The sequence below is a fragment of the Echinops telfairi genome, unplaced genomic scaffold (genome assembly GCF_000313985.2).
Source record: "Echinops telfairi isolate 266 unplaced genomic scaffold, ASM31398v2 ScPeMD7_18;HRSCAF=68, whole genome shotgun sequence".
In the NCBI taxonomy this organism is placed as follows: Eukaryota; Metazoa; Chordata; class Mammalia; order Afrosoricida; family Tenrecidae; genus Echinops; species Echinops telfairi.
Genome location: NW_022103915.1, coordinates 62,079,092 through 62,105,881, shown reverse-complemented (window position 1 = coordinate 62,105,881; position 26,790 = coordinate 62,079,092). Strand labels below are relative to the sequence as shown.

The 26,790-nt window shown below is 35.2% G+C and overlaps 1 protein-coding gene across 2 annotated transcripts; it reads right to left on the bottom strand.

The window, feature by feature from the left end:
• KLHL28 (kelch like family member 28) lies at window positions 1–26,790 on the bottom strand. Of its 2 annotated transcripts, XM_045288051.1 has the most exons (6): window positions 26,714–26,782; window positions 20,429–20,638; window positions 15,810–16,708; window positions 8,109–8,552; window positions 5,494–5,702; window positions 1–4,492 (listed from the first exon to the last, which is right to left on the bottom strand). In XM_045288051.1, exons 2-6 carry the CDS (start codon window positions 20,480–20,482, stop codon window positions 4,329–4,331), a joined length of 1,770 nt encoding a protein of 589 aa, XP_045143986.1. In that variant the 5' UTR covers window positions 20,483–20,638; window positions 26,714–26,782; the 3' UTR covers window positions 1–4,328. The 2 variants fall into 2 exon arrangements, with proteins under 2 accessions (XP_045143986.1, XP_004698614.1); XM_004698557.2 differs by lacking the exon at window positions 20,429–20,638 and having other exon boundaries at window positions 26,714–26,790.

The window sequence follows — 26,790 nt, the reverse complement described above, 5'->3', positions numbered from 1 at the left end:
TCACATTTTCCATATTTATTTTAAACATTTCATATTAGATGAAATTTAACTTAATCATTACAGAGCATTACCACAATAGTATGCAACAATAAACTTTCAAAATAAAGGGGAAAAAATACAATCTTCAACAAATTATATGCCACTTGACGATGTAAACAAAAATAAAACCCTAATGCTAAAAAGGTTATCAGAGGTAAAATACATACACAAAAACACTTAAACATGAATCTAATCCACGAGATCACATTCTTTACAAGAGTACACATATTAGTACTCCACATCTACAAAATTTCAGAATCCTGTTAAAACCAAAACCATCTCCGGTTTGAGACAACACAATTCATAAGGCAAAAATATAGGGAACATCATCCAGTTCTTTAATTTCATTTGTATTTTAAGGCAAACTTGGAACTTTTTGCTTTGTATATTAAAATAAATGGTACTTACACATGATAACTTGACAAAATTAACAATAAATTATTTCTAGGTTAAATATAAAAGACATAAGGATAACAATTTTTCTCTGCAGAGATGTAAACTGGATTTTTATTAATTCTAAATTCACACCAATAAGAAAATGTATAAACCTATTTTTTTAATTTAAAACTTATTGTTTCTCACTCTTTTCAAATAAATGTTTATCAACACTGAATCAATATACTGTAAGTGAAAATCCAATATATATCCAAGCACAGAATAATCCACCTAATTAAATCACATCTAATTAAAGTGCTGGCTACAATGGGGGTAAATAGGTTATGAAGTAGAACTGGGAATTAATTTCACATGTGACATCTTTTACTTTCGGTTATGGAGGTTATAGAGGTTATCACAAGGCGGCTGAAGTTTATAAGCAGTACTTTTATTGTAGAATTTTATTTTCCTGAAAATGAGCACTTAGGTGACAATACCAGGAATCCAACACCAAAATTTAAAATAAACACAGTATTACATGTACATATAATTTCCTCAGTGTTATCCAGAGCCTTGGTACTATAGGTAATAAACATACATAGAGAGAGTTTAAGTTTCTATAATTTTGTTTTTCTACTAGAAAATACATTGCCAAATCCAGAAAATTTTATAGTTCTATAAACATTAGGTTTGCTGAAATTCTTTTTCATGCCAATAAAAGCTAATGGATACTAAAGAATTCATACCAAAAAAATGGGTTTCTAATCACTTCTTATACTGCTGGAGATAAGGAATTAGAATCACACATCATCATCATAATTTAAGTACAAGTCTTTCCCCCCTAAACTTTACACTCAGTGAAGAGTGTTAACATTTCTATTTCTAGCCCTATAGCATTAAGCTCAGAGCACAATGTACATGCACAGTAGATACTCCACATGTGAAACTCTCAATTTTCTACACCTGATACCACTCCTTATAATTTAGTATTTCTTTATGTTTAAGTAATATCAACAATAACATATGGAACTTACATTAAATATCCTTTGAACTAGGCTGAATATCACTTTTGTCCTACATAGCCAACAAATATGAAATAGCAAAAAACTTCTAACAGATTAAGTTTTCATGTAATAATTAGAGAAAGCAATTACCTTACAATCAATTGGACTCATATCATTGCCCATTATTAACTCTTTTCCAAAATGTTTCGGGGCAACATTAAACAGCTTTCTGTTCTTTGCTTGAATATAATCAGTTCTAAAATCAATTTTAGGAATTTATAACAAAATACTGTAATCCTTTTGAACAGAAGAAACATCTGGCTTTCAATTCACAACTTGCCAATGCAGAGTTTATTATAAGGCTTCTGACACAATTGAAAAGGATGCTCTACTGTCATGTTACTAGCTGCTGGCTTGTTAGGAGCAGTGCAGTAGATTTAGTAACCCGAAAATAAATTTCCTCTTTTGCCTCTGTCCTTGCAACTTTACTTAATTTGCTCTCTGGTATACAGTTCCTCCTATTGTCCAAGGCATTTCACATTTAGTTTTCATCAAGCTATGAAGTTTAGATTTTTCAAAAATAATTATCAATATATACTTTTGATCTAATTTATCAAGTGATTATGTATCTTATACTAATTTGAAAGTAGGGGTGATAACCAAGTAAAACATTATTAAAATACTATATACAGTATAGATCTGTTCTAAAAATTTAAAGAATTTTCTAGAGTCTCAAAATCTACTTTTCATAGGGTGGGGGCTAAAAATAGAGTAACAGGATCCAGTTAATTTCACTGATATATACAGAAATAAGAGTTTGTAAATTTAAAACTAAGTATGTGTTGAAATCTACTTTAAATTGCTTATATTTAGATAAAACCTAAGCCAATCATAAGTTACAACTGGTTTCTATCCAACAGATTTATTTAAATAAATTAAAAAGTTATTGCTATATATCATTGTCATTCAAACAAGCAAGATAGAAAATATTCAGCCTGTTGATTTTATTAGTAGCTCCCGTTGAACTTTAAATCAGAAGATTAAAAATCTCTTGCAAGGTTTTATAATTTGTGCAAACATTCTTAAAGCATGACACTACTTTTATGATGAAAGGTGGTTTTACGCAGTTTTGTAACATATATTCAAATCTACACTGGCAGTTGAATGGACGAACAAGGAAAACAGCAAACTGCCCACCTACAAAGAGTTTTCAAAAAATAACATATACTAACAAATGAACCTATGTTTATAATTACAAATGGCTTAATAGTTTAGGGAATTATGGCACTTAAAAATGAAGTGTGAGTTTTTTCTTAGAGAGAAAAATAACATATACTAGCTTTGCAGAAACTACAAAGCTAATTGTAGACTGTTAAAAAAAAATCACAGGAAAGAAAATGGCAAGAGTACCAAAAATACAAGTACCAACACCATAATAAAATGTACGCTAATGTGTTTAGACTAACAAATATTTAGCAAAACATGCTCAAATAAAATAAATTAACCTACTCTTAAATAAGGTGTCACTTTGCTACCACAAACAATTTTGTTTTAAAAGATCATTTCTTAAGTTAAAGTAAAACCAAATTTAGAACCATTACTCAAGTAAACATCGAGTTCCAGTTTTCCTCAGTAATTGTAAAATACTCAGTTACCTAGAAACGTATAAAGTAATGCATAATTGCCTATAGTGCTTTATATTTAATGCATATATATATTTTTAAGAGGATATGTGATATATAGCATAGAAGAAAGAAGACCAAAATGCATCTTCAGGAACCATGAAAGGGTCAGGATTGACCACTTAGATGATTTTTGGATATTAACAGTATATTCACTAACATTTTTAATAAGCACAAATTAATCAAATCAATTAAGAATGGAAAACACTACCAAAAGAAGTCATGCATATTTTTCATACCGAACATCCAAAAAAACATTGGTTATAGCATTGCTATAGATCCTACAGTTAGCACCATTTTATATCTGAACACTGAAAAGCAAAAACTGACCTCAAAAAACTAAATTCTAAGGATATGTGTGTGGGGGGGAGGGGATCAACATGCACTGAGGCTGGTACTAAACATTTCTCAAATATTCACATCAACACTGAAGTAGTAATAAAGAAAAATCATGAAATGAATATGATTAGCTCTTTCTATAACCATGCTTATTACGGCATATATGCTTAACTAAAATTCATTCAACATTAGCCTGCCCATCTTAAAATAGGCAAAACCAGCAAATATATAACTTCTTATAATAGGCACCCAGATATCATGGTAATAAAAGCATTTGCCTTGCAAACTTATTGCCATGTATCCCCAGGCGAAACCCATTTAGTAGGAAGAAAATCCAGATGACTTTAGATGTTATGTTTTTTAAAACCTTTAAAAGTACCAAAAGAAAAAGCAGCCCTTTGTTTGTTTAAAGAAAGTGTGGATTAATTTTTTTTTAAAGTGTGAAGCATTATGAATTTACACCCAACAGGCATTATCAGCATTGTACAGACACTCGATACACTCAGTCATCGCAGTCGCCCTCATCCTAGTAAATTGTGGTACACATCAAGGAGGAGGGAGGGTGCTAAAGTGGAAAAGAAATAACAAAAATAATAGCAAGGTTTTACCACATGTACACTTATAAACAAACTATTTTATCCCAGTCTCAGTTTAAAAAAAAAAAGCGAGCAATTTAATTGGCAAGGTCTTTCTTTGTTTTGATTATTGATTTACTATGTAATCAAGAGCAATCGAAGCTACTTGTTAATTCAAAGTACCCAACAAAATTTTGCATCTTCATGTCACTTCGAGTTAACGAAAGCAATGCAGTGTTTGGATCTCTGAAAGTTGGTCATCTTTTCATGCGGCACAAGTTTCACCATCACACTGTTTCCAAAGTTCACATGTGTCAAAGTGCAGTTAATCCAAAGTTACAGCGACAGTATATCATGCCAGCAGAATCCAGCCACACATCCGCGATAGGGTCATATTTCTGCACGGTGTTGAGATAGGATGACCCCGAGTGGCCGCCAACTACATAAAGGTAGTTATCAATTACTGCAGCACCAACTCCTAGGAAAAAAAGGGGTAAGAAGCATATTAACCATAAAATAGGTTTATTCCCATGGGGGGTATATTTAGTATTTTCTAAAAGTATTTTCTATGTCAACAATATATCATTAATCATATAAGCAATATAGCAATGGGGAGGGAAGGGGGTCTCACTATAAGAGTTGACATATTCCTTCACCTCTATCTAAGCCTCCTCCTCCCTCCCAATAAACAACTATTAAAGCTATGTATCTTTCCAAATGCTTTCTTGTCAATATACATCTTTTTTACCCTATAAATCATTCACTTAATTAGAGTTTCAAATATATTGAAATATTTCAAGTAGATATTTAATTATATGAAATTCCACTATATAATCTATCACATATAAAAAAAGAAAACCATACTAAATTTTTATGCTCTCATTGCTTCATAATTTTCCTTCTAGCAGACTCATAATAACTACTTACAATAACAACTAAAATACTTAAATGCAACTCTATCCCTTGGAAAGAAAAGAACATTTAAAAGTGAACATACGGATGGTTGGTATTTTAAAAAAGAAGAGAGAAACAAACGGAACACTCTAAGGAAGGGGTGCATATGTATGAATGTGTGTGTGTGTGTGTGTGTGTGTGTGTGTGTGTATGTACATGTAACATAAGAGAGGTATCAACATTTGTGGAAAATTTCCACTATCTTTTAATTCTATTTTTTTTCATTAACTTTTTTGAAGCTCCACCCCTCTCCATATCAAAAGACATCTGTTATGTGTGTGTGGAGGAAAGAGTTTAAGATAAATTCCATCATTAGGATTTTGTCACAATGTGTTCTCCAATTTAGGGAAACAATAATGTACACACTGGTTTATTAAGATCTCAGTAAATAAAATCTGTAGTTTAAAATCTAGTCTCTCAAGCTTATCACACACAAAAAAGCTTTTTCTTGGGTTAGTATCTTTACTGTTACATTCTAAGACCATCATTCCCCCAAGAGTTTAGAAAATAATAAATAATTATTACCTGTTCTGGGTTCTTTCATTGGCCTACACACAGTCCACTGATTTTGATGAGGGTCATATCTTTCAATGCTTGACAAATGTGAAACACCGTTATGTCCACCCACCACAAAAATGAAGCCTAGCATGACACCCACGCCAAAGTGAATCCTTTTATCCGCCATGGAGGCAACCATCTCCCAGGAGTCCTTACTTGGATCATAACGCTCCACACTGTAGGTATTCACAAAAGAAAGAATTCATATTATTTGTGCCATTCCAACTAAAAGTATATTTGTTAGAGAATTTAGAAACCTGAAATGCACTACAATAAGGATATATATAAATACAGATATAAAACAAGAGTCTGTCTCGAATATTCAGATTTTGCAATGAAACTGCAGGGAGAAACATTTTCCTTGTGCAGAGGGTGTGGTAGTTACACTTCATGTCAACTTGAAGACATCTAAAAGTCTAGGGGTCACATTCAACCTACCCATCAGGTCACAGCCTGATGGTGCCTTCTTGTGGGCATGGCCTTCTCATAAGGAGGGCCCAGGGAACCTTCTTATCGCCTCCCACGTGCTCTGCCTGACCTTCCTGCTTTCTGGCCACCTCTGTAGCTATTGGCACCATGTGGGAACCATGTTTCCACAGACCTGCGATCCACACAACTCTGCACATGCCAGCCTGTAATCTTGCATTCTGCATCACTGCATGTATCAGATTTACAGATTTGAGTTGGGCTGGGCTAGGGTTTTTTGATATATAATTGCTTCTTGATTTAAAGCTCTTTCTTACACATTCCTGAGTATCACTGGATTTCTCTAATCCACCTGCCCTAACAGAGGGTGTAGCAATAACCACATTATTCCACTATATTATATAACCAAGACATATTAAGAAGGTAATAGAACTTGGAGTCAGAAGACTTCAAGTACTATTACTACATACTAGGAGCTAGATGACCCTTAGCTCTACCATTCTGCATTTGTGAAATCCTATATAAATTATTTCCTATCATCCGTAAAAGTAGGACAGAACCTCACAAGCGTAATCTTGTAGGAGTAAAATCAATTAAATATGACTGTGAAAGTACTTTCAAAACCACAAACTGACAGTGTTTTCTAGAGACAAAGGAGCTTCTACATAATTAAGGGAAAAGGAAGATGAAGAGAGAACTTCCTTTTTTTTTTTTTTTTTTACAAAAAGATTCACGGTGGTTTGTTTTTTAAAAGAAATTCCTGAAGATCTTAGCTGATCTAGAAGTATTTCAAAGTGATTCATTAGAGAATCCAGGAATTTAACTCAGGTCTACATTCCAGAGACGCCTTGGTATATTCAATTTGCATTATGTAAATCTAAATCAAATCAGAAATTCTACAAAAGCTTCCCTAGAAAATTCTGGAAGCCCTTTAGGACTATGCTTAGCCCTGAAGAGGCACAAAAGCAAGTTAGTTAAGCTTGTTCTGGGCTACATGAAAGAATGTTTCTGAAAGTCCACATAACAAAGAAGCATGAGGCCTGAATCATTAGACAAGAAGAGTTGATAAGCTGTAATAAGAAAATAAACTTTAAGGGCATAACCTCAAGACTATATTTAACCTTTTACCGTATATACTGATGTATAAACCAAGTTCTTCACAACATTTTTAATGCAGTTTTTGTGGTAAAATTAAGTGCCTCGGTTGATATTTGGGTCAGCTTATACTATATACAGTATATATGGTGTAAGTTTTTGCCAGCAGCTTTTCAAAGAATAGAAATGCAGGTATGAGCCCTAAGTATTCTTCCCTTACGATCAACAGGGCAATTAAAAAGTTTACCTTTAATAGAAATAAAAATTTATAGATGAAAATGCTGTTGCCATTACTTTCTCAATCAGCAAGGCACAAGATTAAATATGCTTGGATTAAAATTATTAAAATACTCATAAGCAATAAGATACAGGGCACTCTAATTACTACTAAAGAAACTCTTTAGTATATTAACTTCTATGAGGATTATGATAAATTTTTCATATACAAGTAGTCACAAATCTCACATTGCGCTGCCAGTGAAGCTCAGATACATGTGACGATTATTAGGGACATGGACTAGACCATACCCACCAACAGGATATATCATTCCAGAGGAACCCCAGAAAGGAAAAATAATGTAGTAACAGATTACTACCACCCCAAATTATTTTTCTAACTCATTATTATCTGGTTTCTGAATTTTAAAATCTATTCCATTTACAGTGAATAAATGAATATAAGTTTTAGTAAGAAGCATTCATTTCTTAGGGTGTATAAATTCCCAAGTAAAACAATTATAATTATACTGATGGAAAATATTACATTTCCAAAATGCCTATCAATGTTACTGTTACATTTTAAAACAGGAAGCTTGTTCACAAAATAAATTGATTAAAACTCAGCATTGCTAATGCCACTTTTTAAAAAAACTACACATGTATACTATCACTGCCATCACGTGGATTCTGACCCATAGTGACCCTCTAGGACAGAGGACTGCTGAGCCTGGGCCTCCACAGGAAGAAAGCCCGACTTTCTCCAGAGGAGTGGGACTTTGCAGTCAGCAGCACAATGCTAACTACTATACCACACAAGTACATAACGTGATTCAGTTACATACCTGTTCATGTGGGCAGGGCCATACCCACCAATGGCATACACCATTCCATCCAGTACAGCTGCAGCAAAGCAACTTCTTGTTGTAGTCATGGGTGCGACAGGTTGCCATTTTCTTATTTTGGGAATATACTTCTCTACAGATTGTAAATAAGACTGTCCATCATAGCCACCTAAAGCATAAAGTTCTCCTGCAAGTACTACCACGCCAAGGGTACTTCGGCTCTCATTCATTCTCTCTAGAGAAGTCCACGTATTTGTATCAGGATTCCAGCATTCTACTGAATTTTCATGTTTTCTGATAGTGACGCCAGGACGTACGTTCGTTTCAATGCCACCTATAACATACACTTTTTGATCTAAAACACATATTCCAAATTCATAGCGAGGAATGTTTAAAGGTGCCAAACCAATCCATGAGTCATTTTGAGGAAAATACATCTCCACACTAGAGAATGAGAAAAAAATTTTTTAATTTAAATCAAAATGGCCCGTAAGAAAATAAAATGTTTCATGTTATTAGTAATCAGGGATATACAAACTAAAACCACAATAAACCATTACATACCTTCATATTGATAAATCATTTAAATCAGATAATAACAATTGTTGGCAAGAATGTGAATCTTACTCAGTTGTTGAGAGTGTAAACTGATACTGTAGAATTTTATAGTATCTAATAAAGTAGAATCACAGCTACTATGACCCAGCAATTTCATGCCTATGTACCTACTCTACTGAATGTATATTACAGTCAGTTTTACACAAAACAAATGACAGCCCCAAAGCACAGTTAACTCATTAACAAATGAATGAAAAATAAGATATAGTATATGTACTTCGTGGCTGAGCAATTCCACTTCTGGATATGTAGCCAAGAGAAATAGATGCATGTGCTTACTATGTACAAGGAGTTCACAGCAGTATTATGTATAATAACAGAAAACTGGAAACAATTCAAATGCTTACCAGGTATAATGGATAAACTGCCATACTGCACAAAATATATTTCGAACTAAGCAAACTACATCTAAATGAAACAAGGATGAACCTTATACATGTGATATAAAAACATCAACTCAAAAGAATATATTTTGTATAATTTCATTTATATCAAGTTAAAAACAGATAAAGCTAATCTCGGTTAGAAATAAGAACAGTGGCTATCTTTGGGAAAAACAATGTAGTGCTTTGAGTTTTGTTCACATTGTTTCTTGAACTGGTTTTTAATGTTCACTTCGTGATAATTCATTGAACTGGACACTTCGTATTTGTACACTTAATCTAGTCACACTTTTAACTAATTTACACAATTTTCATTGAAAAAAATTAATTGTGATGACTTAGGAGAATACTATGCATCAAGTAAATAAAGTGTATCTTCATGCAATCTCACTGATGAATTTCAAAATTCCTGTTCAGCAAAACTCATTTCTGAAGAATACATATACTATTATTGCATTTGCACATAAATGTATAGAATTAAACAATGCAATGAGATACATACAATCTTGCAAAACTATAGAGAAAAGCAAAGGGCTAATACATAAAAAATTCGAGAGAGTGAATTCTTATGAGGATGGGAGAGATGACAGGGAGAAAGGGCACATTAGGACATTAAATGCTATTGTTAATATTCTATTTCTTAAGCTACTTAATAGAGGCTTGGTATTAACTCTTCATACCCTGCATGGATATTTTCCATGTATATATATTTCACTACAATAAATAGTTTGGAAAATCATAGCCAATGCCCCGCTACCTCAATAAAGCAGTATCATAAAAATGTATATTCTCCACCCAATAGGATCAAAGAGCATTCTTCCATTTGTTAATTCATTCAAAAGTACTGACGGCCTATTATAGTCAGTTTGCTCTAGTCATTGTTTTGAAAACAAGTATTTATTCCATTAAACTGTTAAATCAGGGCACAATCTGACCATAACACAGGTAGTTTCAGTGAAGTGGTAGGGCAAATCTTGACTCTTCCCCTACCACCTCACTGAAACTACCTGTGTTATGGTCAGGTTGTGCCCTGATTTGTCAGTTTTATTGGAATTAAAAAAGTTACTTAAAGGGAATCCAGGACGGATGAGCCCTATAGGACCAATGGTGTGAGTGGCAAAACAGGGAGGGTAAAGGGAGAATGGGTAGGAAAGAGGGAACCGATTACATGGAACTGTGTGTGACCTCCTCCCTGGGGGACAGACAACCAAAAAGTGGATGAAGGGAGACGTCGGACAGGGCAAGATATGACAAAAAACCCATTTATAAACTATCAAGGGCTCATGCGGGAGTGGGGAGCGGGGAGGGAGGGGAAAAATGAGGACCTAATGTCGGGGGTTTAAATGGAGAGAAAATGTTTTGAGAAATGATGTACAAATGCGCTTTACACAATTGATGTGTGTATGGATTGGGATAACAGTTGTATGAGCCCCTAATAAAATGTTAAAAAAAAAAAAAGTTACTTAAAAGAGAACAAGAGTTAAGTAAGTGAAAACAATGGGTTTCAGCAACTGTTCAAAGGATTTTTACTATACTGAGTAGAAAAACTATGAGGAGGTAGCTATAAAGAAAAGCAGAGCAAGAGTAAGGAGTCTAAAGAAAATTAATTTAATCTGGAAGCTTATATCAGAATATGCTTGCATGCTGAAAGCAATGATATAGCCCAGTGGCAGAAGGTGCCAACATAGGAAGGGAAAAGGAGAAGTATAAAAGTTAAGTTCTTGTGTACAGGAGAGGGTAGGTAACCCAGTGAACATGTGGACAACTGTAGTAGTTGGTAAGAAAAGGGCTAGAACGAGGTAGTAAAAGGTAGAAAAGTTCATTCATGTTCACTCAAGAGGGAAGGCAGATTAGTTACAGGTATAAGGGATTTGGCAGATTTACAAATGGCAAAATAAGGTGGCTCTTTTCTGACTGCTCCTCTTTTTTCAGAATAAGACAGGTCACCAGTTTAGGGTTAGAGGTGAAGGGAAAGAGATTGTTGATGTTTTAAAATGAGTAGAAAACAGACTTAGAAAGTGAAAGGGTGAATTGATTAAGACGTAGAGGGCATGCTGGAGGGTGCTGAGGGCTCCCAATGGTATCAAAGAGGGTAGGTGTGCTTCTCGAGTTACATTCTACTACTTAGGGGAGCTGGCATAGATAAGTATGATGGGCCAATAAAAGGATAAGAGAGCCAAAGGAGTGATGTCACTAGAACGGAAGTTGAGGAAGGAGTGACGTCAGGACGTGGCGCAGTCGATGAGCAGTCAAAGCGGCTGAGTAGGGAACCAAAAACCGAGTGGTAGTAAGAGAGAAGTGGTAGTCAGAGAAAGATGTCTGAAATTAAGATTTCAAGTTATGTTAGAATTATTGCTAATGGATATGTTGAGGGCATGATCTTGGGAATAAGAAGCAAAGATGAGGCAAAGAAGATTGAACATGAGGTGAAGGAAGAGAAGATAAATGGTCTATATGTGGACGTTGAAATTTTTAAGAATGAAGGCTGATGAGAAATCAGAAAACCAGTGAGCCAGGTATATAATTTTTAACGAGTGAAGTAACCAAAGGAACAGAAGATGACAGCAACAATGAGGGACAGCAAGTGATATAGCCTGATGGCAAATGCATGAAGAGTTTAAAACAAAAAGTGGTTAAGAGAAGCAAAGAAAAACAAAATACCTGTCCAACTTCTAGTTCCTGTGATACATGACACTGACAGAGAGAGAAAGAGTAGGGAGGGTGAGATACTGGCTGTTTTTAGATTGTGACATTTCGAAAGCAGTTAATTCTCGACGGCACTTCTAGATGGATTTGAACAGCCAGCCTTTAGGCTAGTAATTGAGTGCTTAACCATCTATACTACTCATCGACTCCAGTTTAAAGGTACCTTTAACATACGTGCACAATTAAAATGCTGTCAATGTACTGTCACCCTTGCAACTCCTTATGTGTAAATAGAATCATTAAAATTATTCTGAGTTTGACCACTTTCCTTAAGTCATCTAGGCAACCCCTACTTCCCTCTCTAGATAACAAACTTTCTGAGCTAAAGGAAAAACTGAGGCCCTCAGTCATGATTTACCTTAAATCTGTTTCTGCCCCCTACCATCCCACTCCTGCCCCCATAAACCTATCTTCAACTTCCTGTCTCAGAGCATTGAGGCCCATTTTTCCTATTCAAAACCTCCTACTTTCGCTTCAGATACCAAAAGGGGCATGTAAGCCAGCCAAAAGTTCACAGAAGACTTCATGATTTTAGCTTTAACTATTAAATTCTAATCTACGATGACTTCCAAATCTCTAACCCGGATCTCTTAAACTACAAACCCGCATTCAGCTAGCTATAGGGTATTCTTTATCTGGCACATCAAACTCATTATGCTCCAAACTAAACATTATCTTCTGCCTAAAATGGGTCACCCACCCATGTTCTCACATTCTGCTGCTAGTGTAATCATCAACCCAATCTAATTTTAAAAATCTGGCTCTTCGATTCTTCTTTCTCCCTCACCACTTCCCACACCCCCCAGTACTATAGTCATTCAAATTCCAAATCTTCATTTTATTCTTATAACATTTCTTACATTAATTTCTGTTCTCTACCCAGAGGGAGAGTTCTACTCTGTCCTATAGTGTCACTAAGAGTCAGAATTGACTGGCTAACAGTGAGTTTTGTTGTTATTGTTTTCATCTTTACCATTACTTCTCTAATTCAAGACCTTCATAATCTCTTGCTTAGATTTATCTCATCACTAGATCTAAAGATACATATTTCAACATATTACACTTCTGTTAAGATGTTTCTGGAAGTCAAACTCTAGGAAAGAAAACTGATAAAATAGGAGGAGAATTGTTGACAAAGGAAGAGTCCCAGCCAGACACGTTAAATTTTATCTTAAACCTTTCCACAGGATTCTTGACAATACTGAAAACTCTGATTTGTACCCTCCTTAAAATAGCTTTGCAACAACATAATAAAGCCATTCTCTTTAGCATGGCACACAATACATAGCCCAAACAGACCACCGTCTGACTTTTTTTAATTAGAACTTTATACACTGGAATACCAAAAAGGGTTGTTTCTTTACATAACCTATTCTGTAGCAGGCCATTATGTTCTCATCCTTGTCCTACTACCGTCCTTTCATCACTCGGCTCTTACTTAGCTTTCAACATTCAGCTTGAATATTATTTTCTCCACATCTCCCACATACCCCAGATAAAATGTTACAGAATTATCTTCCTCATTGCAACAGTGATAAACATCTGTCTCCTTTATGAACTTGTTGAAGATCCAATATCTAGCTTAGTGTGTCTAGTGCACAGATGTTTAAATTTTTAGGTATAATTAAACTGAATGATCATCAGCCTGGTTCCAAATTGTCTATGCTTATAAATAATGTTGCAATCAGTAAACATCTAAGTGTAAATGCTATTTAAATTTTTTTCTTAGAATGGATTTTAAGATGTAAATTTACTACATTTAAAAAAATAAAATATTTCTTAAAATGCTACAATAATTTATGTCAGTTATTTTTCATGCAGTCAGATCTTACATTATAAATTAGTTCTATTTCAAAATCTGTCTTTACGTTGGATTTGTATATAATTCAGAAGTTAGGAAGTCAAATGTCTTAATATGTGATATATGATGTACTTTTCTATGCATAAAATAATTAAAATACCTACAGGTACACTAAAATGTCTCTAATATATGTAATAAAGTTATAATAATAGTAATGGCTTGATGTGTGTGGCTAAGTAGCATCTATTTGTTACTATAAACCATTGTATGTACCTCACATTTTTATATCACAGGCTTTATGGGAATTAGTTCATAACTACAGGCTATACAGAAACTAGACATTTATAAGCTGGGGAATGCCTGTATTTGAGAGTTCAAGAAGCAATTGCTCAAGAGTTTTATAATGTATACTCATATTTAGAATCTTTTTTATCATGACACTTAATATGACAATAATCAATGCCTTTAAAAGTAAAAGTTCAGCAATCACCATGTTACCACCATAATAACTCTACCAATAGCTCAATTTCAATAGCAGCAGTGTCAGACTACAACTAATATGTGTAGTTCAATATTTAATACATTGCCACTGATAAATTTAATAAATTGCCTACATGAGAATGAGAGGAAGGTAACCTACAAAAGTTCTGGAAATGGTCAGAAAGAAGTACAGTTCTCTAAATACAAACAAACTGAAGCAGTCTGGAACAAGGGATAATATTTACCTGTACTTTTTTTAAAATCATTTTATTGGGGGCTCATACAACTCTTATCACAATCCATATATACATCCATTGTGTCAAGCACATTTGTTCATTTGTTGCCATTATCATTCTCAAAACATCTGCTTCCACTTGAGCCCCTTTTATAACTGTACTTTCACTGTATAAAAGTTTGTTATATGACGATCTAAGTCAGAGTTTGGCGAACTATGGCTGTAAGCCACTGAAGCCTACTAGCTATTTTTGTAAATAAGGTTTTGTTGAAACACAGCCATGCTCATTCATTGATGTATTTTCTATGGCTAAACTTCAGTACAATGGCAGACCTAAGTAGGTGTGACAGAACCCATATATAGCCCACAAAATCTAAAAACTTTACTATCTTTTTTAGAAAAAGTCTAACAATCTCTTAAATTAGTAAAAAACAAAGCCGTTTAGTATTCTCAAAAAACATTTACAGTACGAAAAAATACTGCTTATAAAGGTCATGATTTATTTCTTTATGTTTTCCCATTTCTTTAGTGGTACTTCTAACAAACCATTCTTGTCCTCACTCTACCCACATCACAGTTTTCTAGTGCTCCTCTTTAACAGCTTCTAATACAGCTGGGCAACAGTTCACCTGAAGGGGCTCTGGTGGCATAGTGTGGCCACATGATGGGTGCTAACTCATCAGTTTAAAACCACCATCTGCTCTTCAAGAAAATGATGACTCTTTCCTTCTCTAAAGACTTATAGCCTCAGAAACCCTAGGGAGCAGTTGTATTCTATGTTAGAGGGTAGCTAACAGGCAGCATCGACTCAATGGCAGTTGATTTGGTTTGGGTTTAACCTGGTCAGACTCAATTAAGGATGTACATTTACATGCCCCCAAAAAAGGGTTAACAGAAAAAAGGAGGCATGAAATGGAAGAAAACCTAGTGAACAAAATGGATACGATAAAGAAGTGGTGGGGGGCAAGAGAGAATAAAACATCAAACTCACTGCCATCAAGTCAATGCGTACTCATAGTGACTCGCTGTGGGCTTCCGAGACGGACTGTTTCCTTGAGCAGAAAGGCCCGTCTTTCTCCCGGAGCTCGTGGTGGTTTCACACTGAGGACGGCGATGTGGACGCAGCCCAACATGTAATCATACTACCAGGTCCTCCAAGCGAGGACAGAGCTCATTAAAAAGTTTTTGAAAAAAATGGATAGAAATATTATTAAAACAACCAGATAAGCGTTTTAAGTAGAAAAGATAAAAAGAGCAGAGGGTGGTAAAAAAAGCAAATAAAAGAAACACAATTATTTCTAAAACATGGAAACGTATCACATTAAAACGCATAAAACCACGCAACTTGAAATATGTAATCAATGTCACTGGTTTAGACATGTGCAAAGGTTGAACTAGCATTGTGTTGCGGTGTATATTAAAAAACAAAACACATACAACTTATTAGCATCAATTCTTTAAAAAAGCCTTATATTTACCTATCCAAAGATGCAAATAGTCCAGATTTTCCTCCGACTGCACAAAGTACTTTTGGAGCACAGCGAGGTCGTGTCCTTAAGACCGTCTGATGAGAGAGCCTATGTTCAGGCATAAAGTGGTACTTTAGGGCTTCATTTAAAAGATGTTTGCAAGTACGATCATCACGAATAAGATGATTTGCTTCATACAGTCTAGTGAGAAATTTAACACTCAGCAATGGTAATCTCACACTGTTTAGTAGCTGTGCTAAGTATTTCTGGCGTTCTTGTACATCGTACTTAATCCAAGACTCAAGTGCATAAAAAACAGTCTCCTCAGTGGCTACATTCAAACAGTCATTCGCAACAATTTCATCCAAATCAGCATGTGTTAGCTCAAAAAACTCTTCAGTCTGGCAAACAGCTTCAAAATTCTGGCATATATATTTAGTAGCTGCCAAATAAAGGTCATGACAACCATAGGTCTCTGCAAAACGAGAAATTCCAATACAATTACCAGGATCAAGTTGGCTTTCAAGAAATGCACAACATTCTTTCAGGACAAGTTTTATCTGGAGTAGGTTTGCTGCTGGAAGGAGAGATTCAACTGTGTCCTGGGAAATGAACACGGTTCCAGTGTAGGCATATTCCACGATGGCCTGGAGAGCAGTTTCATCAACGCACTGAAATTCAACTTCACTATTCTCTTTTTCAGATAAGTTTCCAGTGAACATAGCTTTGAAATATGGGCTGATGCTGGCCAGTACCACTTTGTGAGCATGAATTTTAACATCACCTACTCGGAGAATGATGTCACAGAGTTCATGATGTTGACGAAGAAGATTCAAGCCCTGCAGAAGTTGCTCAGAGTGTAAATGAGTTAGATTAGTAAGCATGTAGGTCGGTGATGTGTGGTCCATCTACAGGAAAAAAGGGGGAAAAAGCATAGTTATCTAAGTAATCTTAGCAGTATGATTTTTCCAAATAGTGCAAAATAGATCAGATTTGTTATTTGTTGGTTTTTAAATCCCTTATACTAAATAATAGAACAGAGGCTTTAAGAGTTTGAGGGAAACTTAACAGTCATATAATTTAGCTTCTTTCTTCTAGGTATTAGGAAATTGAAGTCTAAAAATGTACAAAATAAAAGCATTTATATGACCCAAACCACATAGGTCTCTTGGCAATGAATCTTTATATCAGACTCCATCAATTCTTCCATCCTGTTTCTTTTCATTAAATTCAAATCTGAACTGCCACTGCAATAAAATAGAAGCAAAAAAAAAAAAAAGGAAAAAACTTTGCCTAACCTAAAGCCAGTATTAAAATAATTCTACTTAGCCATTTTCTCAGTATTAGTGCCTGCCAAACCAAACAACAGATATTTTAATCTAAATGAAATTTCATAATATTAACTCAAAAACTTAAATCCCAAAGTCAGCATACCCACTTCTCCATTTATGGACATCATTAGATTCCAAAGGTCATACCATTACATGAAAACTGTTATGCAAAAATGGAGGATGACCACATCAAATCACAAAGTAGAGAATGGCTACATAATTACATAACTGACAAATGCCATCATTACATAACTGCCAAGCCATTGAGAAACATGGTCCAGCTAAGCTGACACATGAACTTAACCATCATAGCCCAGTGTTACAAGGGGGCTTAAAAAGCTCCTAGAAAAATGGAATTGAAAGGGAACACCCATCCCCAATCTGCTTACCACTTTCCTTATTGAAAATAAAAAATAATAAAGGGAAGAAAGGAAAAATGATGAGACAGAAAAAAAGGAGTGGATATAAGGTCTATTATAAGTTGAATAATGGTCTCCCAAAAGATACCATGCCCTAATCCCCAAAATCTTTGAATATTACTTTATATGGCAAAGACTTTTCATAAATGATTTAAAAATTTAAGTTAGGAAGATATCTTAGATAAACTAGGAATAAATCAATAGGCCTTAAACGCAATCACATGTATTCTCATAAGAGGAAAAGATATGTGATACAGACAGTAGAGAAGGCAGTGTACCCAAGGCTGCAGCAATTAGAAAAATGCAGCCATAAACTTAGGAATACTGGCAACTACCAGAAAGTGGAAGAGCCAAAGAATGGAATCTCCCCTAGAGAAGGTGGGAGTGTGTTCAGAGGAGGATGCTACTTTCCAGAACTGGTACAACTCGTGCCTAGACTTAAGAGTGAATAATGAACAACAGAAATAGAGTGAATATATAAATTTTATCTTCTTTCAGCCTCATATCCTTTATCTGTAAAATAAAATAATACAGAAAGGTTTTGATGATCAAATCAGACACTGTATATAGTAAATGGTAAAGCTCTAAGTGTAAGGTACTATGGTGAAGCAACAGGGTTGTAATAAGAGATTAGAAACACACTGTGTCAACTAGGAATATGTAGATGGAGTTCAATTAGCTTGATTGGAGGGTGACCAAGATAAATGGAGGGGGGAAAATGAGGAGCTGATATCAAAGGCTCAAGTAGAAAGAAAATATTTTGAGAATGATGGTGACAACAAATGTACAAATGTGCTTGACACAATGGATGGATGGATGGATTGTGATAAGAGTTGTACGAGCCCCCAGTAAAATGATTTTTCTTTAAATAGTTCCAGAAGATGAACCTCTTATGTCAGAAGGCACTCAAAACATGACTGAGGAAGAGCTGCCTTCTCAACATAGAGTTAACCATATGATGTAGAAGGAGTACAGCTTTCACATGCTGATGGGGCACAACTCGAACTGAGAAAAGCACAGATGCACGCAACTATAACGAATTGGCTCTTGGATTGCATGAATCTAGAGCCAGAAGTAGAAAATAAAGTGGAATGCATAAAGCTGGACATCTTAGCAATTAGTGAGTTGAAATGGCCTCGTTTGGCCATTTTGAATCAGTCATATGGTTTATTACTTTGTTAGGAATGACAAATTCAAGAGGAATAGTGCTGCATTTATCGTGAAGACACTGCAATAATTATATTGAAGTACTACGCTATGATAGGATAATATCTATGTACATACCAGGAAATCCAGGCAATATACCATATATACTTGAGTATAAGCCAAGTTTTTTCAGCACATCTTACATGCAGTTTTTGTGGTAAAATTAGGTGCACTGGCTGATATTCGGGTCAGCTTATACTCAAGTATATACAGTAACTAGTATTCAAATTTATACACAAGACGCTGTGGCTAAGAATGAAGAAATTGAAGAAGTTTACTAACATTTTTGGTCTGAAATTGATCGAACTTGCAATCAAGATACATTGATAATTGGTAGCGATTGGGACACAAAATTTGGAAACAGAGGAAGGAGCAGTATTTGGAAAATATGGCCTTGGTGACAGAAAGGAAGCTGGAACATTATGAAAGATTTCATAAGGCCCGCTACATCTTCATCGCACGAACAACAACACAAACAATTATACACGTGGACTTCTTCAGACAGAACATAAAGACATCAACTTGACTGCATCTGTGGGAAGAGTATTAGCAACAATGGGCTGAAACATAACAGCAATTGAAAGGATGGCGCGGGATTGGGCACTCACGGCACCTAACGACAAAAACAGAGGTCAGCAGCTGTTGAGTTTGAATAGCCAACTGTGCTGTCAGTGACACAATGTCTGACATAAAGCAACACCAGGCCCTTAGACTCCTTCAGTTTCGCTTCATGAAGCTTGAGGTTTTCCTTCGGTTTTAACACGCAAATGCTGTGTGTCCTTCTCTTTTTGTTTTTTTAACTCCAGGTTTTCGTATAATTCATTGTAATCTTGACCTAGTCTTCTCAAGACGCTCTTTGAAATCTTCAGTTCTTCTACTTCATCCTTCTTTTCACTTTGCTTTAGTTACTGTAGGGGCCCTAGTGGTGTAGTGGTTAGGAGTTGGGCTGCAATCTACAAGATCAGCAATATGAAATCAGCAGCCGGCTTTCAGAAATCCACAAGCGGTTGCTATGAATCAGTACTGACTTGATGGCAGTGAGCCTGGTTTGGTTTGGGTTAGTACTGTACTCAAGAGCAAGTTTCAGCATCTCTTGGACACCTAATTTGGCTTTTTATTTCTTTTCGGTCTTTATAATGATCTTTTGCTGTTTCATGAGTGCTGCCCTCAATATCATCACACAGTAAACTGAGATGGGACATACTGAAGGCCATATTTGGGTCTCATAGACTTGTTTAGTTGTCTGCATAGTCAGCTTGAACTTGCATATGAGCATTCATTATCTGTCCTACAAGCAGTCCTGGCCTGATCCTGACTGAGGATATGGAGCTTCTACAATATCTGTTTAAAAGATTTAGTTGATTTGCCTCCTATATATTCCATCTGAAGAGGTCCATATGCTTAATCATCATTTCTGTTTAGGTAAAAAGGTATTTCTGAAGAGTAAGTAGGTGGTCTTACAAAATTCTATTATGTGATCTTCCCAATGTTTCCATCACCCAAGGCTATATTTTCCAATTACTGATTCTTCTTCCTTGTTTCCAACTTTCACATTCCAAAGTCTAGTAATTATCAATGCATTTGGATTGCATATTTCATTAACTTCAAACTGCAGCAGTTAGTAAAACTATAAAAGGTGTGTGGCAGAATTGTACCTTTTTACCATACTTACTCTAAATGCTAAGCAAATAATCTGAGCTGGACTATATGAAGAACAACATAGCATCCGGATTGATGGAAGATTCAAGAATCTGTGAATGCAGTGTTCACAACCTTGCTTGCCACATGTGAAGAAGATTTGAAGCCCTCTACTGATGAAGATGTAAGACTACAGTCTTCAGTATGGTTTACTCAATGCAATGAAAGCAAATACTTTTCTCACCTAGAAAAACACACAAAACCATTATGAGCAGAGAAAATATTGAAGCTGTCAAGCATTTCATTTTACTTGGATCCACCACAAAGATCACAGAAGCAGTGGTCAAGAAATCAAATGATGTTTTACAGTAAGCAAATATCTTACAAAAGACCTATAAAAGCTCAATAGCAAAGATGATACTTTCTTAGGTGCCAACATGCTCCTTAAGAAATTCAGATAGTGAGACTTGTTGGCACATAATTTTTGGATATGTTATCAGGAGAATGACAGCCCAGGTGAAGGGCATCAAACTTGGTAAAGGATAGGCAAAAAAAAAAGGGGGGAAGGAGGTTAGCACAACATTTGAAACAAGGGACTTAAACACAGCAAGGAGTGTACAGATGGCATGCGACCAAGCAACATTTCTTTCTGTTCGATACAAGGTCGCCATAAGTTGAAACCAACTTGTGAACTTGGCCGCCTGTATGCTCTTGAACCTGACCACCTCCTAAATCAAACATGAATCTAAGCAACTCTCTAGATCCAACTAAAATTTCCAAGAAAGATTAAAACCAGGCTAAACTTTATCAGAGATAACTGTTATCAGTTTTCATGGAAAAATTCAATAAAAAGATAGTGGAATTTGTCACAAAAATTTTAAAGGTCCCTCATATGTAATGAGTAATAATAAAATAAAACCCTGACTGTGAAAAATTTTATGGAGTGCATAATCCAATTCTTCAACAAATAAAAGAAATAGAGAAGCAATCTACAGATTAGACATAAGACATTTCAATCAAATGCAAAATCTGAAACCACGTAGACATACACACAAACCTTATAATTAGGATAAATAAAAATTTGCACACCGACTGGATAATTGACTTATAATACTTTACTCATATTCGTGGTTAAATACTAGTATTGTAGTTTGGTTTTAAGGGAGAAACAATCTACAAATTAGGCTTAAAAGACATTTGTAATCAAATGAAAAACCATATACAGACATAGACACGAACTTTATAATTAGGATAAATAAAATTTTGCTCACTGACTAATTGACATATTACTTATTGTTATATTTGTGGTTGAATAAGAGTATTGTAGCTTGGTTTTAAGAATTTTCATCTTTTAGAAATACATACCAAAATCAACACTTATGGGGTCACTACAGGTTAGGATGAACTTGATGGTACCTAACAACAACAATCTGTCTCCAGAGTTGTAAAAAACTATGCTGTAGTCTCACTATTCAATAAGCCTATAGTTGAAGCTTATATGTGTTTTCGTTTTTTGGTGTATGAAAACTAGGGCTGATGAACCTATAGAGTCAGCAAGTGGAATAAGGGTTTCGGGGGTGGGGGGACACAGAAGTGGTGGGGTGAAGGGGTGATGACGTCTTTTTCCATATAGAAAAAGAATATTTGGAAACTGTGCTAGCAAATGTACAATTCTGCTGGGCGTGACTGAACTATGATATGATTTGAAAAAAAAAGATTTGATATATGCATTAATTCTAATTAATTTTTTTAAAGATTTAGAATGCAAACCCAAATTGTTAGATTAGATATATGTATATTATATACATCAGATATAAAAACATAGCAGGGTTTTATAAATGAAATGAGTGATCTACAAAACAAGTACTCTTTCTGTTATTTATATACTAACAGGCTTAATTCTTCTTCTCTGACATCCATGCCACACTTTTTTATTTTGTTTTGGCACCATAAAACAATTACTTAGGAATACTCCAGGTAACTGGATTAGTTATATTAAACAGTATCAATTCAAAGTTTTTAAAAGTTAATAATATTGTCATCCCAAATCATATTCTTGTTGTCTAAATATATAAATAAAATGATACTATAAGAGGAAACTAAACTCAAATAAAAATATTCATAATCTATAATAACCTTATAATTTTAAATTCTGAAACCAAGTTAATAAGGTCAAGCTTTAAGTTTAATAGCTATTTAATTGATACCTAGGCTACAAAACAGTGGTGCTTAAGTCACTTGGGAGGCAATTATCTCCTACTATATAAATATAGAGCATAGTGAACAAATAATTGGAGAGGAAGGAAGGCTGCTTATAAAAAATCTAAACATATACATGTTTCTTTGAAAAATGCAATTTATCAAGTTAGGACTATGAGGATTCCTTAAATAGCTCATGGGAAAAATCTATTCTTTTATAAACTTTTTGAAGCCCACTCTTTTTTTATCCAATCTGCTCTTAAATTTCTTCAAATTTAACTTTCCTCACCAACTGATTCAACTAATGCTACATAGAATTTAGTTAGTGATTCTATATAGAACAAGTTAGCATTAACATTCGCTTTCATCCAAGATTGATTTTTATTACAGCTAGAGAAGTAAATGAAAAATTAAAAGCCTGTCACAATATAAATCATTATGATGGATTCAGAAATAACAGAAGTTCTCAAGGCTGTTAGTACATCCAATAAAAGCACTATATAATTAATCACTGTCCACTGCAAAATTTGCTGCAATAGGTCTGAAGTCCTGTTAATCTGAGTGCTTACAAAGCAATAGAAATAGATTTTGGTTTAAAATTATAGTTTTGACTCAGGGCAGAAATGTAAAATGACTTTGGAGTATGAGGTAGCTCCAAAAAATTCCTGGGGAAAAAATGGATATAAAAGATAATTGAATTTTTCCAGGCACTTTCTGAAGCCCTCTCATAAAAACCTAACTACCTATTGCCTTCAAATTGATTTCCACTCACAGGAACAGTATACGACAGAACAGACTTTCTCCATCAGGCTTCTGAGGTTGGAAATCTTTATGAAGGCAGGCTGTTTAATCTTTCTTCTGCAAAGCAGCTGGTGTTTAAGGTTAGCAGTCCAATGCTTAACCCACTGCATCACCAGGACTCCTATAAGAACCCAACTCCAAACTTAAACCTATGAAGATCACATACATCACTGAAACACATTAAAAAACGAACAAAAACCTACTTAATGAGTGCATCTGTCTGTTTAGCTCTGTAGGTTTCCAATCCCACTTGGGCTTCTGCCCCCTTTTAGAGGGAAAAAAATTCTCAGTACACTGCTGGCAGTTAAAACCTCTTAAAGCCCATAATCCAGGATAAAGTGTAGGTATCTGATTTTGCAGGCTCTCAGGATCATTCAGCACCCCGGAGTGGGAGGTGTATCACCTACTTTGCAAAACACTATCTATACTCGTAATTTCCTAATCTTATTAAAGTTTTAACTCTAATAAAGACTAAAAAGGTTTAGAAAAGTAGCACAAAAAATATGAACACATTTAAATAATAAAGAATAGAAGGATAATGCAAAGAAAAAAAAAGAATGCCAAAATCTAATTCCATCCTATAGTTTGAATACTATTCCGCATTGAAATGTTCCCACAGTGCTAAACAAATCGTTAAATTGACTAAGTTTTGCTTTCTTCCTCTGCCCAATTATTCCCAGTGGAAATACCCATAAAATGTGCTACAGTATAAATGTTGAAGATATAACCATAAACATTTTTGATAATTAATAAGTTAATATTCACTAGGAGCCTAGCACTTACTGACACATTCAAAAAGTGGTAATAATATTCTAGTTATCTACTACTAATAAAAGCACCTTTCATTTGACATTTCTAAACAATAACCTATCAAGTCACATAAAATTCTTAATATTTTACAGAATTCACACTTATTTACAATATTTGAGTAAATCTGAGTAAAGATACAGAAAAAAAATCAACCAAATAATACTTATGGCTATAACTATACCAATGAATAATTATGGAAATGAAGGTTTTTTTCCCAACAAGAACGATGTATACAAACATTTCTGTAACTCATTAATTTAAGACATATTCTAAAATTTAACTAGTTTTACACAAATTTGCTATTTTTTGTGTATCCTTACCTCTTTCCAATTTTCAGAAGTATATTTTGGATCCACTGTTGTGGAATGTTATTTCAAAATTTTTACCTTATCTGTAGCTATGATAAGGAGCATTGGTGGCACAGTGTATTAAGCACTAGGTTAGTAACTTATGGTCAAACCCACCACCTGTACCTGTTCCCATAAAGTGTTAGTCTCGAAAACCCTATGGGGCAGTTTTAGTCTGTCCTATACACTCTGAATCAGAATCAACTCCAAAGCAGTGATTGTTTTGTTTGCTTTTAAAATCAATAAAAATATAAAATGTTTTTCTAGTCAGCATACAGGAGGTCCCTAGAATCCAAGAATATATAAAAACAAACAAATCCCACTCTATAGACGTAAAAGAACCAATACTAAGTAGATACTATTTATCTTCTACAGACTAAACCTACAACTTCAATAGTTGTATATATGGTGTTGAGATTCCACTTTAAATAGCTTCACCATGAAGAGTAATGCATCTTCTAAGTCTTCTCCAGAGACTAAATTGTTCTCTCTAATGGACAATGATGTTCAGAGATTTGAGGGAAAATGTTAAAATGAAAACTCATTTTGCTCTGTTTCAAGGAAAAGGGCAAACAGCTGGTTAATGATATGTATGCATGTCCCTAATAATGTATTCTCGAAAGAATGATGGGATAATTTTAAAGCTTCTACCATAAACTTGATAAAAGTCACTCAAGACTTTCCAAGTTCCTTTTCTTTTGAGTCCACACAACTTTCTAACATTAACTTGGTTTCTCAGGTTCTCGGGCACGAGAAAGTTCCCTGGATTTTACTTGAAAATTCTGATCACTGGAAAATATTTATCTTTTATTCCAACATAAGCTGGCATTCTAATGTGTATATACTTCTCTTGCTAGTTTAGTTTGGACAGGGTTACTGAACACTTAGCATAAACAAGTAAAGGTATAAATTTAAGCTTCTTCAAGTGGAAATATGAAAACAAGACACTCCTCACTGACAGCTGCCTTATCTCTTGATCTTCCCCCCCTTTCTACTCTGCCTGGAAAATGAAATGGCCTGTTGAAATATGCTAGCCAAATCAAATGTTGGCAGATTCACTTAAACACCAAAATGACTACATTTTTAAAATTACAGCCTGAAATATAACCAAAAATAAGGATATATGTTTACACAAAATACTCTATTCCCAAAGAAACTGTCTTTTAAAGGCAACATCACTAAATTATTTTTGAACTTGCATCATCCAGGAACGTTATTTTTTTGAAGTGGTTTGGCATATGAGACTCAATTATTTCAAGACTTAAAAAATATTTGAAGAGGCATCCTATCTCGAACAGAGCACGATAGGAACACGTGCATTCAAGGTGCATGTTTCGTACTGCAAATACCCTAAGTGGGATTTTCCCTCTATATCGTTCAAAGTATGTGTTATCTCTGAACCAAAGAAAATAAAATCTCTCTTCCAAGCTCCGAAGAACTTAGCTTTGCACCAGACGCTAGAGTTCTTCAGGTTTACATGTACTTTAAAACAAAGAGGTGTCTACTAGTAGTCCCAAATCCATAGGGCAGAATTCTCTACGGACCATGAAGCCAAGAACTTCACCTCCAACTGAAATTGTCTTCGCAATCTCCGTCTCTAGGAGACTAAAAAGGCTGCAGAGACACGTGAGGATCCTGCAGGGAGGAGGTGAAGGGGGGGGTGGGGGGGGTGGGCAGTACCGCGAAAGAGCCAGCCCCACAGAAGAAATGCATTAGAATGGAAGACTTTGAAAATGGGTAAAAGAGAGGTGGTCAGTTATAAGGAAAATAGACATTTCCCCATATCATTTGCGCTTCAAAAAGAACTAGGAGAAACACGAGGGAAGGTAACAGAAACCCATCAGTAGTCCTCGGTTCTAGGAGCAGGGAAGGGGGCGGAGTGGAGAGACGAGTTAAGGGCCCAACAGACGTGAACTTGAAAAACCGCACGCAAGCTCTCTTGGTCTTTGTCTGAATGTCAATTCTCGACAAGCGCACAGCAGGTGGAAACCCACTTATCGTTGGGTTCCACAGAACGCGTCCACAACGGCAACGAGCACCGAGCCAAAAAGATGTCGCCTCTCCCGCTGGCTGCCGATCATTCCTTTACCTCTCAGTCTCGCGGCATTCCAAGCAAAACTTGTCAATGCATGTGTCGCAAGAGCACAACAAAAGGAAAATACCTGAGTCTCAAGAATCACGCGACAAGAGGAGGAGGAGCTGTGGACAACTGAAGCCCGAACAGCAGCTTCACTTGACT